This window comes from Schistocerca nitens, chromosome 4 (genome assembly GCF_023898315.1).
Source record: "Schistocerca nitens isolate TAMUIC-IGC-003100 chromosome 4, iqSchNite1.1, whole genome shotgun sequence".
In the NCBI taxonomy this organism is placed as follows: domain Eukaryota; kingdom Metazoa; phylum Arthropoda; class Insecta; order Orthoptera; family Acrididae; genus Schistocerca; species Schistocerca nitens.
In genome coordinates this window covers 95,251,026-95,263,475 of record NC_064617.1, presented here as the reverse complement: position 1 = coordinate 95,263,475, position 12,450 = coordinate 95,251,026, and the positions used below count along the sequence as shown (strand labels likewise).

Here is a 12,450-nt window from a genome sequence, read left to right as displayed (position 1 = left end):
CCTTGTCTCAGTCCTGTCTTTATGTTAAAGCTCTCTATGACTTGGTTCCCAAGTCCACTTTGCCTTTTGACTCAGTGAGACAAACTTGAACTACTCTGACAAGTTTCTTGGGCATTCCAAACTCTGTTAGACATTTCATCAAGCTCTCCCAATGGGTGCAATTGTAAGTCTTCTTAAAATCTATGAAGAGTTCATGAAGGTCTTCACCAATATTTATTTATTTATTACGTTGTAGCCTGTTGCTTATAATTTAAACACAGGCTGTATTCATTCATACACAAATTAGTACTACCAACCACAATTTTTTTCTGTACATCAGCAACTAATTGTACTATAAACATCATTACATCCTACTTCCCATCACCACAACTAATTCTGTCATTAACAAAAACTACACCTACTACAAAATCTAACTATGTCTACTCCTACTGTAACAACAACAATAATTGTCTGCCACATTCCATAATTCACTCCTTCACTGTCTGATCCTTAGGCATCCCCTTCTGGTTTCTTGGGCACTGCAGGGGGTAATGTCATTGAATTTGCCTCCTCTGCTGTCTGTCAGCTTCTTGGTTGACAACTCCCATGGTCTGAGGGAGCATTGTTGCTGCCAGTGAGAAGTGTAGCCACATGCTGACTCATGTCGGCCTGGCTTTATTTCTTTGGGTGGGGAGACACAGTACACGGCTGCTTTTCCATTCTGGTGTTGTTTTTACAATTGCCATGCATATGAAGTTGGCTGTTCATCTGCTGCAATTGCTTACCTCAGCTGACATCACTGTGTTGCTTCTCGATCTTCTGCTGTAATGCCGGAGATGGGGGCTGACAGATAAGGTAACATGCTACTGAAGCTGTTCTTGAGACAGCATCAGCAATATTGTCCAGAATTTGCCATTCTGTCTCACTTCACCATATTTCTTGGCTAGCTGATACAGTACATATAGTTGTCCACAGTTAAAAGGTCCTTTCTGAAACTGCTGTGGTATTTGCCACTCACTTCTTCTGCAAATGGTTGGATACGATCCAGTTTACAGTTGGACAACTGTTCAAAGCAGACATTCAGGAGAGCAATTCCTCTGGGTTGGTGCAGCCCATTATGTCACCTTTCTTGTGTTAGAGCAGATGACCACTGTCTTTCAGTCTTCTCTGATTACCTCCACAATCCAGATCCTTTTGATTAGCTGGTGAATTCTCTTGTGGAGTCTCTCCCCTCTGGCTAGAATTACTTCTGTTTGGATTCCATCCTTCTCCTGGACTTTTGTTCACCTTCAGCTACCTTTGTCTGATTCTTTATTTCATTCAGTGTGGGTGGCAGATGATCTAAATCTACAATGCCAGGAAGTTGAAACAAGTACTGTTTCCATCTCTCAGCAATGTTCAACTCATTGGAGAATATGGTACAATTATTTTTCTTGAAGAACTTTTGGCAGCTCTTGTATCGCTTCTTAAAGAACTTAACTTTATGGTAGATAATTTATGCCTCCTTTCTCAAAAAATCTTATTGAGCCTCCTCTATCATTTATTTGACTCTATTTATTAAATGGAAAATTCAAATGATAAAACTGAAAAATTAAGAAGGCAATGGGATGACTGGCTAACCCGCACCTTCAGGAAGCAAAGTTCCAACTATTTATCGACAGAATTATTTAAAAGCAAAAGGAACTGTGACATTCACCTGCTTTATTTCTTCGTTGACAGTTCTTGGGTTTGACGTACTGCATTGTTATACTGGCTGAAAAATGGGGGGTGGAAGTTCAACACTGACTATTGTAAATGATATAGCCGGCAGTTGCACAGTTGCATTTCACAGTTCTTTCCTTTCACTGTTCACAATCCCCCAATATTACACAGTTAATATGGCCAGTTCACTATAGGTTAACTTTTGATAAGCCTCATTACTACTTTGCAGGAAAATGTAAGCATACTGCTACAATAATTTACCGTTGAACATCTATAAGCAGTAAAAACCTAACCACACAGTTCTCGAAGAATAATATGGTGCATGTGGTACTACTGAACAGACACTGTCATTGTTTTAACACATGGCCTATTTGTGTTACACTTATTTCATGGTTAAGTCGATGCATTATTGCTGACCTAACCAATACAGGTTTCTTGACTGAAAATCGGCTGTGGAGTGACTGTCTCAGGACCAAAAATTGGGTCTTTATATATCCTCAGAATAATAGGCACTGAAACTATACATTGTTCGATTTTTAAGTTACAGAAATTACAATTAAAACATGACTCATTCAGTTAACTGAATACATTGAAAAATTGGTTCTTTTTAACAGTTTCTTGTACCACAAAGGTTAAGCTGAATTATTTGTTTAACTAATGAAATTAACAGATACAGTTATGCAAACAATACTTTTGACAAACCTGGTAATTATTTTTGAATTAATTAAGGGCTGGCTTTGCTAATATGTTTTCGAAGAGAGCCAAATAAATACTTATAGAATCCTAGTAGTTCTTCTTCCAAATGTTTATAATTAGTACACAATTTATATTTATTTATATGTCAACAATAGAATGTAAGTCACAAAACCATTACTGATTTCACCCTATATCAAAAGTATTAAATAGGAATGGTCAAAATGAATTAGGAAATTAATTACATACACAAAACTAAGCACAAAATTAGATCTGGTATTATATTCCTTAAGACTGAGGGCCAACCTTTTTGTTTTATGGAAATGCAGATTATACTCATGTATGTTAAAGGTAATTAGGCCAAAATGAAAATAAAATGAATTTAAGGAGGCAGATGGCAAAACAAGAGAGGAAGTAAAGAGATCCCAGCTTGTGTCGTCACAAAACTAACATAGCTTTCAGAGGAAAGAGGGATAGGTGGGGGAAGGTCATCTTCCCTCCTTATCAAAGGAGAACGAGTAATAATTTTCCGGTACTATGAAAAGGATAGTTGCTACTCACCATATAGCAAAGATGCTGAGTCGCAGATAGGAACAACAAAAAGACTGTTGGAAAGTGAACTTTCAACCAACATGGCCTTCATTGAAAACAGACAACACACAAACACACACACACACACACACACACACACACACACACACACACACACACACACACAAGCAAACACAACCCACACACACATGACAATGGTCTGTGCCAGGTGAAGCCAGACAACCAGTGGTTAGTAATAATTTTATGTGTTTCTGTAGGCCAGTGCTTGGAATTTCCTCTGGTCTGGTGAAGGTAAGTAGTGGCCAACTGTTACGTCTCCTTGGAAATTTATGAGAAACATATTTTCCTCTATGGTCCTCTTTTGTTAATGGCACAAAGAAAGGCAAGGAGATAGTTTTAATTTGAGAACAAGAGTTCTTTTCGTGAGCCCCAAGAGAATAAACGTCAAGAAGTGAAGCAACAACAACTAACAAAAAAGTGCTTACTTTAGCATCTATTCTCTAATGGCTTTCAACACAGAGCTTTTGTGGTTAAGTCATTTTGAGTATTCACAGACCATAAACAAACAACATCAAGAAAGGGAGAGACAAAAAGAAAAAGGAAATAAAGGTTAGTTTGGAGTATTTACTATGCAGTATAAACACGTTTTTCAAGTATCTTTCCTCGCATTTCTCAACAAGGGGTGGAATTGCCAGTATTATTGCTAAGATAAACAGCAACTTCAACACTTTTTTTTTAAAAAAAGAAAAATGTTTATAATTCATGGGTCCATCTCCACAATTTTCATCAATATACATCACATAAATTTCTTGCTGAGAAATAATGTTGTGGGTCATTTAGCTAATTATTGTTGTTTAAATGTGTGTCATGCAACCTATTAAGAAAATATAGCTCTTTTGATGTACTGACTGAAACAAAGTAATCAAATGAATATCAGTCAGATTATAAACTTAAGTTCACACACTAAAGAGATTAAAATGACTGAAATGTATGGAAAAAATTTAGCAAACACAACGAAAAATTTCCTTACCTTCTCTTTCACTATCATCTGCACACTTCACATTGAAGCCCCAGTCACACATAGTTTGGTCCTGATTCCACACCAAGCCAGGTGCACAAGTTTGTTTGATGAGGCGGCCATTGACACAAATGTAAAAGCTCTTGCAGGACCCAGCCACTGGATAGTACTGACCATTCATACATTCTGACACTTCTTCTGATGGCTGTTGGGTAGTTGTAGGCTGAGGCAGAAAATTTAATAACATTAACAGCAGTTAATATTTTACAGACAACAAATCTGTTATTCTTAAATCAATGTACATGAAGAAAATCCACCAATTACCTGTAGAGATGAACTTTTCCCCTGTATCTTCATAGAGTTTGTTTGATGCCAAATAGCAGAAGAACCAATTTATTGATTTGTAAAATTCCAGACTGTTCAGTCATTCACTCCCATTTAATTTTCAACTTACATGTTACTCTTACTGCGATATCTCATATAGATAGAACGAAAACTATAAAAGTAAGTGAGTGAGACATAAGGAAATCATCAGATCACCTTTGGTTCTGTATTAATAAATGTATCAGGAGAGAGATGATATTTATACTTTAATGTATGTCTCATTGCTACATACTTTACACATTGTATGGAAATACAGTGTAATTTGGATAGTTGCACTGTATACAGAAAATTACTGCTGATCAGATATGTTGTTCTGGTTCAGAGAAAACCCAATGCAGATCATTTTCACTTTTTTGCTTCTTTTTGTTTGAAAGTGGGTTCTGATTAGCTTGATCCCAATTTCTTCTTTAAGCTCTCCCCCATGACATATTATCTGCCCAATCATATCCTCTTTTGTCTACTGCTGCAGAACAAGAACTATTCATTCAGTGCCACGCCAGACCTGGGATACTGTACTTATTGTTCCCACATTCTGCATTTATTCTGAATTGTCTCTTAATGTGACCTTACATTTTGTTATACAGGTAGCATTCAAAACTGTGAGGTGAAGTTAATACCATAACTATAAGGAGACAGTATGACTGGCCAGTATTTCAAGAGGTAAAATTCTAAGTACTGCCAATAACCAAATATATAAGTAGAGCAAAGTATCTCCCTCAAGGTGAAAAGCAGAATGGGTAGGGGAACTACCTATTATTCTCACAATATCTAAGGTCATAGAACACTGCACAAAAGAGCAACTATGCAGCTACTTTGAGAACAAAAAGCTAATCTCTTCTTCACTATGTGTCTTTAAGCCTGGTTTATTGTTTTGAAAGCCTTTCTTTTGACTGTGCTATGCTCCTTGATCTAAGAAAAGCATTTGACATTGTATCACACTATGTCCTAATATCAAACTTTAAAAAATATTGTATTAAGCACAATGAACTATCATTAATCAAATTGTATCTATTAAATGGGAAACAAGTTGATACGACAAATAATTGTAGCTCCCACGGAAGTGCCACAAGGTATGGTCCTTGGCCCTTTTCTTTTTCTAATGTACATGAATGATCCACCTAGTTGTTTGCCCTACAAGCCTGTAATAAATGCTGATGATACAACTCTTGTAATGGCTGATTCCAAAATAGACAAAGTGAAATGGGAAAACTGACAACGGTTGGAATGCCTGCACAGAGGCTACTCAAAAATGAACTAATATTAAATAAAAGCAAAACAATATACTTTTTTCTCCATAAACTATGTGAAAAGATAAATGATTGTGAATCTGCCACACTATTACATATTCATTTCGACCCACAACTGAGCTGGATTCACACATAGAGTAGTTGGGTGTTTAACTAACATGAGTGATTTAGTTACAATATAAATTGAAACCCTGTATCAGCATGAAACAGCTTCAGTCTCCATATTATGCTATCTTTGGCTCTCACTTAACTTATGGAAATGTCATATGTGCCAGCTCTACCGATGCAAAAACAGTGTTTTTGTTGCAAAGAGAGCAGTAAGATCAATTATAGACATTCCAAACAGAGATATTAAAGTCTTTCTCCTCTCAATGAAAAAACAGCCAAAGACATTAACTTCAATAAGCACTGTCCACAATTATGGAACAAGGAACAGAAATGATATAGGTTTAGAATATAGTAGAATATGTAAATCCCAAAATAAATTTAAATACACTAGCATAAAGCTGTAGAATAGACTACTCCTGGGAGTGAGAGACTAACCACACAATTTCTCTGAGAGGTACTTGCAGAACCTCTTAATCAGTGTTATAAACACTGATTCTATAATAGAATTCTATAATAGTGTGGTATCCCAAACAATAGTTTGTAAATTTTAATGTGAAATATAAATGAAACGAGTAATTCTAATGTAAGATCTCATTATCATACTCATATCAAAATCCATATCATGTACATGATTAGTGACTGATGAATAATATGGAGAAAAAATTGATATATGAACTTCCTCTGAAGTGTCCCCTTTCTTCTTTGTCTCTCCTCACCCCCAAAACAGATGAATCCCTCACATCCTGGGTCTGAGTGACCTACTCCTCCTTTCTAAACTTCTCCTGCCAGTTCCTCTTTGATGGAGGAAACAACAATCCTGAAAAATAGGATAGTTTTTTTTTTTTACTTTTCCATATTTCTATTGGCAGTAGTTAGAAATTTTCCTCTTGACGGTAAATTTTGGCCAACCATTTCAGCTCCTTTTAGTTTTATAGTTTTCTCAACTAAATTTTCCTATTTATGTAACACCAGTTTTTTAAGACACTAAATTATATAAACTGGCTACACACAAAATGGGTATGATGTAATATATCTAGAGTCAGCAGAGGAAATTGTCACCTTCACTGACTCTCCCCAGTTTCTGTTCCCTTAACCACAGGGTGCCCTGCTCATCACTATGCCACCTCCCTTTACAATAACATCCCTAATGCTCTTGGCTTTGCCACTATTGAACACTACCTTTGCCAACACCGGATGGCTTCCAAACCTACAACCTTTTTCCTGGCCACCATGACCAACTACATCCTCACCTGCAATTACTTCTCCTTTGAAGACATCACCTACAAATAATTCCGGAGTACAGCAATGGGCACCCACATGGCACTATCCTCTGCCACCCTATTCATGAGCCATCTAGAGGAATCCTTCCTAGACACCCAGAATCCCAAACCCCTCACCTGATTCAGATTCATTGATGACATCTCTGTGATCTGGATTGAGGGTGAGAACACCCTACTCACATTTCTCCAGAGCATCAATACTTCTCCCCCATTCACTTCGCCTTCTCTTCTTCAACTCAACAAGCCACTTTCCTTGATGATGACCTCCACCTCAAAGATGGCTACATCAGAACCTCCATCCATATCAAACCTACCAACCACCACCAATACTTCCACTTTGACAGTTGCTACCCATTCCATACCAAGACATCCCTTTCATACAGCCTAGCCACCCATGGCCATTGCATCCATAGTGATGAGCAGTTCCTCTCAAAATATACCAAGGGTCTCACTGACGCCTTCACAGACTGTAATTACCCTCCCAGACTTGTACAGAAATGGATCTGTCATGCCTTATCTCTCCAGTCACCCACCACCCTCCAAAGTCCCACTGTCTGGTCACAGAGGAGCATTCCTTTTGTAACTCAGTGCCTCCCAGGAATAGAGCAACTGATTCGCATTCTCCGCCAGGGTTTCGACTACCTCTCCTCGTGCCCTGAAATGAGGAATGTCATACCCAATATCCTTCCCACTCCTCCCACAGTGGTATTACATCACCCACCAAATCTACACAATATCCTCGTCCACCCCTACACAACTTCTGCTCTGAGACTCTTGTCTCATGGATCATATGCCTATAAGTCTTAGATGCAAGATCTATCTTACACATCCTCCCACCACCATCTACTGCAGTCCAGTCACAGGCATCACCTATCTATCAAAGGCAGGGCTACCTGTGAAACAAGTCATGTGATCTACAAGCTAAGCTGCAGCTACTGTGCTACATGCATGTGACAAGCAACAAACTGACTGTACACATGAATGACCACCAAAAAACTGTGGCCGAGAAACAGCTGGACCACCCAGCTGCATAGCATGTTGTCCAACACAGCATTCTTTATTTCAATGACTGCTTCATAGCCTGTGCCATCTGTATCCTTCCTACCAACACAAGTTTTTCTGAGAAGTGTTGATGGAAACTCCCTGCAATATATTTTATCTTCCCGTAACCCTCCTGTCCTCAACCTTCATTAGACACTGACCTTCACCAACCTACCCCTTCCCTGTACTTATTCCATCACTACGCTGCCTTCAATTCCACCAATACACCCTGGATTTTCTATTATACTTTATTTTGTGAGTTGTTTGACAAAATTTTGTGAGTTATGGAGGTATGTTGAAATTTTGGTGACAGGGTCAAACATTTAGCAGTACTATTTGCAGCAAATTCTCAGTTCATAACAACAGCTATGCTATACCTCTGCCTTGATAGCCTGATGTCACCACTGCCAGAGGTTACACTGACTACCACAAGACAGCATAAGGAGGTGGTCACATGGCTGGAACCAGTGACATCACACAGCTTTGATAAGCTTTCACTCTAAAATTCCTTGATAAAAGTGTCCTAAACTAGCTCAGCCATCATCATGTCTCTCCATTCTCTAAATATCTTTCTTATTTTACAAAAATAAGACATTTGAATCCATAATTTGAATGTGGCATTGTTTGTTTGTTTGTTTGTTTTTGTTTGGTATGCGTATTCCATAGATCCGTACATGCGAGTGATTCGCCTGGATGTGGAATGTGTCAATACAATTGTACAAATACAATTAATGCTACAGAATAGTAATATAATACAATGATATATATATATATATATATATATATATATATATATATATATATATATATATATAAGTATCTCATTTACAAGCTGTCATTAAACTAGTATAGCAATTCTCAATATAACATTAACACTATGACATTAACATAATATTGTATCATCCATCTAATAACTAAGAGACTAAATACATCTATTATTAAGGGAGGGCATTACTTCTGGAAAATAATTCATCTAACGAGTACAGTGGATGGTCGAGCAGGTATTTTTTTTAACATACCTTTGAACAGCGTTTCATTTTCTATTGTACATTTAATATAATTAGGCAATGCATTAAAAGTCTTTATAGCAGCATACTTTACTCCCTTCTGTACAAGTGTTAAATTTTTTAGTTCAACATGTAGATCATCTTTACCTCTAGTATTGTAGTTATGATATGAACAATTGGTTTCATACTGAGCATAGTCTTTATTAACTACATTCATCAGAGAGTATATGTACTGACATGTTGTGGACAGAATACCTAACTGTGGAAAAAGTTTTCTACATGAGGTTCGTGGAGGAACCCCACACATGATTCTGACTGCTCTCTTCTGAGCAGTTAAGATTTTTTTTGAGGCTGGTGAATTACCCCAGAATATTATTCCGTAACTCATTAATGAGTGAAAGTACCCAAAGTAAGATGATTTTAAAATGTTGATGTCCCCAAAATGAGTAATTATTCTTAGAGCAAAAGTTGCTGATGAAAGCCTTTTTAGAGTAAGGGACACATGCTGTTCCCAGTTGAGCCTACTGTCAATGTGAACCCCCAGGAATTTAGTGGATTGCACCTGTTCTAGTTCCTGGTTGTCATGAGCAATTACTATATTTTCTAGAGTTTTATTTTTTGTGTGGAACTGTATAAAATTAGTTTTTTTAATATTAACTGAAAGAGAATTAATTGAAAACCAAGCTGTAACTTCTCTGAGTATATCATTAACATCAGTCTCCAGATCAGCAGTAGACTTACCATCTACGACAATGCTTGTATCATCAGCAAACATTGTGAATTCACAATTTTTACTAATGGACAGGGGTAAATCATTAACATATATTAAAAATAGCAAGGGTCCAAGGACAGATCCCTGGGGAACTCCATGCTGAATTTTGCCCCATTCAGAATCCACTAGATTAGGAGATCCTTTGTTGCAGCCATTTAGAACCACCTTTTGTTTCCTGTCTTCAAGATATGATTTTAGCCAGTTACCTATAGGCCCTTTGATTCCGTAATGATAGGCCTTCTCCAAGAGTATCTTGTGGTTTACACAATCAAAGGCCTTGGAAATGTCACAGAAGACACTAACTGGTGACTTCTTACTATTAATAGACTCCAAGACATCATTTGTGAGTGAATATATGGCACGCTCTGTGGAAACGCCTTTTTGAAAACCAAACTGTCTATGGTTAATAATATTAAGTTTATCTAGATGTGCCATAATCCTGTTATACACTGCCTTTTCAAGAACCTTTGAAAATGTTGTTAAGAGAGAGACAGGACGATAATTTTTTACATCTGTAGCATCGCCAGACTTGAAAAGAGGTCTCACAATGGCATATTTCATTCTCTCTGGAACAACTCCCCCATAAAGAGACGTGTTGCAAATGTGAGCAAGTACTACACTTACATCATTACTGCAGGCTTTCAACAGTTTATTAGAGATGTTATCAATACCTGAAGATCCTTTACTTTTCAATGAGTGAATTATTTTTTTTATTTCATTAACAGTTATGGGTGTTACATTTATATCATTAAAACATTGTGGGAGGTTAAGTTTCAGAATATCTAAAGCTTCCCCAAGGGCACCACTGCAACCTATTTGAGAGGTGACACTTAGAAAGTGGTTGTTAAATGTGTCTGCTATCTGTTTACTATCAGTTATTTCCAAATCGTTAATTTTTAGGACAGCAGTTTTTTCATTGTCAGATGGTGCAGTACCTGTTTCCCTCTTTATTACATTCCAAATCGTTCTGATTTTATTGTTTGAACAGTTAATTTCAGATTGCATGCACATACTTTTAGATTTTTTAATGACTTTAGTTAAGATTTTGCAGTATGTCCTATAATATTTCATCTGCAGGGGATTATTGGATTGTCTAGATATTATATACAGTTCCCTTTTTCTCTGGCATGATATTTTTATGCCCTTGGTGAGCCATGGTTTTTTGCTTGATTGCCTGTTCTGTAGTCTACAGACCTTTTTTGGAAAGTCATTTTCAAATATACCTGATAATTCATCAGTAAATAAATTATATTTACCTTTAATTCTCTTGCTTTCAGAAATCACTGTAACATTTTTATAAGTAACTCCATTGCTGCTTGCTATAAAAATTCCACATTTACAAATAAAAGGCACAAAACATCCATATTTTTGTGCTTTTCATTTATAAATGTCTGTTATCTGTAATAACAAAATACTGAAGAATACATTTGTGTACATACCCTAGATGTCGTCACCCATTCACTGTTCCCTTCAGTTGTTGGTGGTCGCGGTGGTCTCGTTGTGCTCCACCAAGGTACTTCCGTAGTGGTCGTAGTTGCTTGTGTCTCAGATGGTTTGCTTGGTGTCCACCATGGATTCTCTGTTGTACTTGATGTAGTGCTACCTACAGTTGTCTCTGAAGGTTCTTCTGAAAAGTTTTAAAGTAAACAAATAGCAAACTCCAAGTATTAAAGAATTTCTTCTACAAATACAGACTTATTCACACTTATAAATAAATACAAGATATATTCCTCATTGAAACTTACAAGATGTTTACATGATGCTCAAACAAACATTGTTCTTCTATTGAAATTTCTGTTGTGCCATATATTTCTATAATTCATTTCAGAAGTATTATATGATCTGTTCCACAAAAGGATGGTTGTTAGTTGGATCAGACAAACGGGATACTCTGAATACTCATCTTTCACCAATACTGGTGTGATTTGTTTCGTTAATGAGCTCCTCTTCCCTTTATGCATCTCCAGCATTATTTTGCAGTATCTCCAATATGCTCAGCTTTTTTTGGTTGACTCATGACCCTTCTGCATCTGACAAAGAGAACTTCGCAGGACACAGATCAAGCCAGCCTGTCCCAACCATCATATTTTATTACTAGAAAATCATTTTGTTTGCTTTAGTCTACAGTCACACTTTTATTTTGTCAAATGTCAACCAATTTCAATAGCAAGTGCCATTATAGGCCAATACTATGCACTTGATAATGAAACTTGGAGTGTTTCGACAAAATAAAGGTGTGACTGTAGACTAAAACAAATAAAAATAATTTATAATTGCATTAGTCAAGGCTCCAATGCAGAGTATGTCAGTAATATGTTGTATTTTATCTCTAGTATGCCACTGTACCCCTTTTTCCCTGTATATCCTTGTCTGTTCACTGGGTCAGTACTTGGGACGTCATCACTACTTCATCAGTAGAATATACTCAAATGTTCTGTGTGTGCCATGGAATTACATGAAAGCTAAAATGAGAATCAAACATAAAGTATGTGATATTTTATGAAATCAAATATACATAGACAATACACTAGAAAGATACGATAGACATGGTGACATAATACACAGCAGGCAACATCACAGTAAGAAGACAGTGTGAGGATGCAGAGTGAAACTCCAACTGCCTTCTGGTAATTGGCTACCATACGCATAAAGGCTGACTAAAAAAGAA

General features: G+C 36.9%; 1 protein-coding gene across 1 annotated transcript in view; it reads right to left on the bottom strand.

Annotated features, from left to right (window-relative positions):
• The window catches only part of LOC126252135 (probable chitinase 10), a 223,260-nt gene that overhangs the window by 112,563 nt on the left and 98,247 nt on the right, over nt 1-12,450 (bottom strand). The window contains exons 17-18 of the mRNA XM_049953001.1: nt 11,222-11,409; nt 3,956-4,166 (exon numbers count right to left, since the gene is read on the bottom strand). Of these exons, the coding sequence (XP_049808958.1) occupies nt 3,956-4,166; nt 11,222-11,409 (399 nt within the window). The remainder of the gene's footprint in view (nt 1-3,955; nt 4,167-11,221; nt 11,410-12,450) is intronic.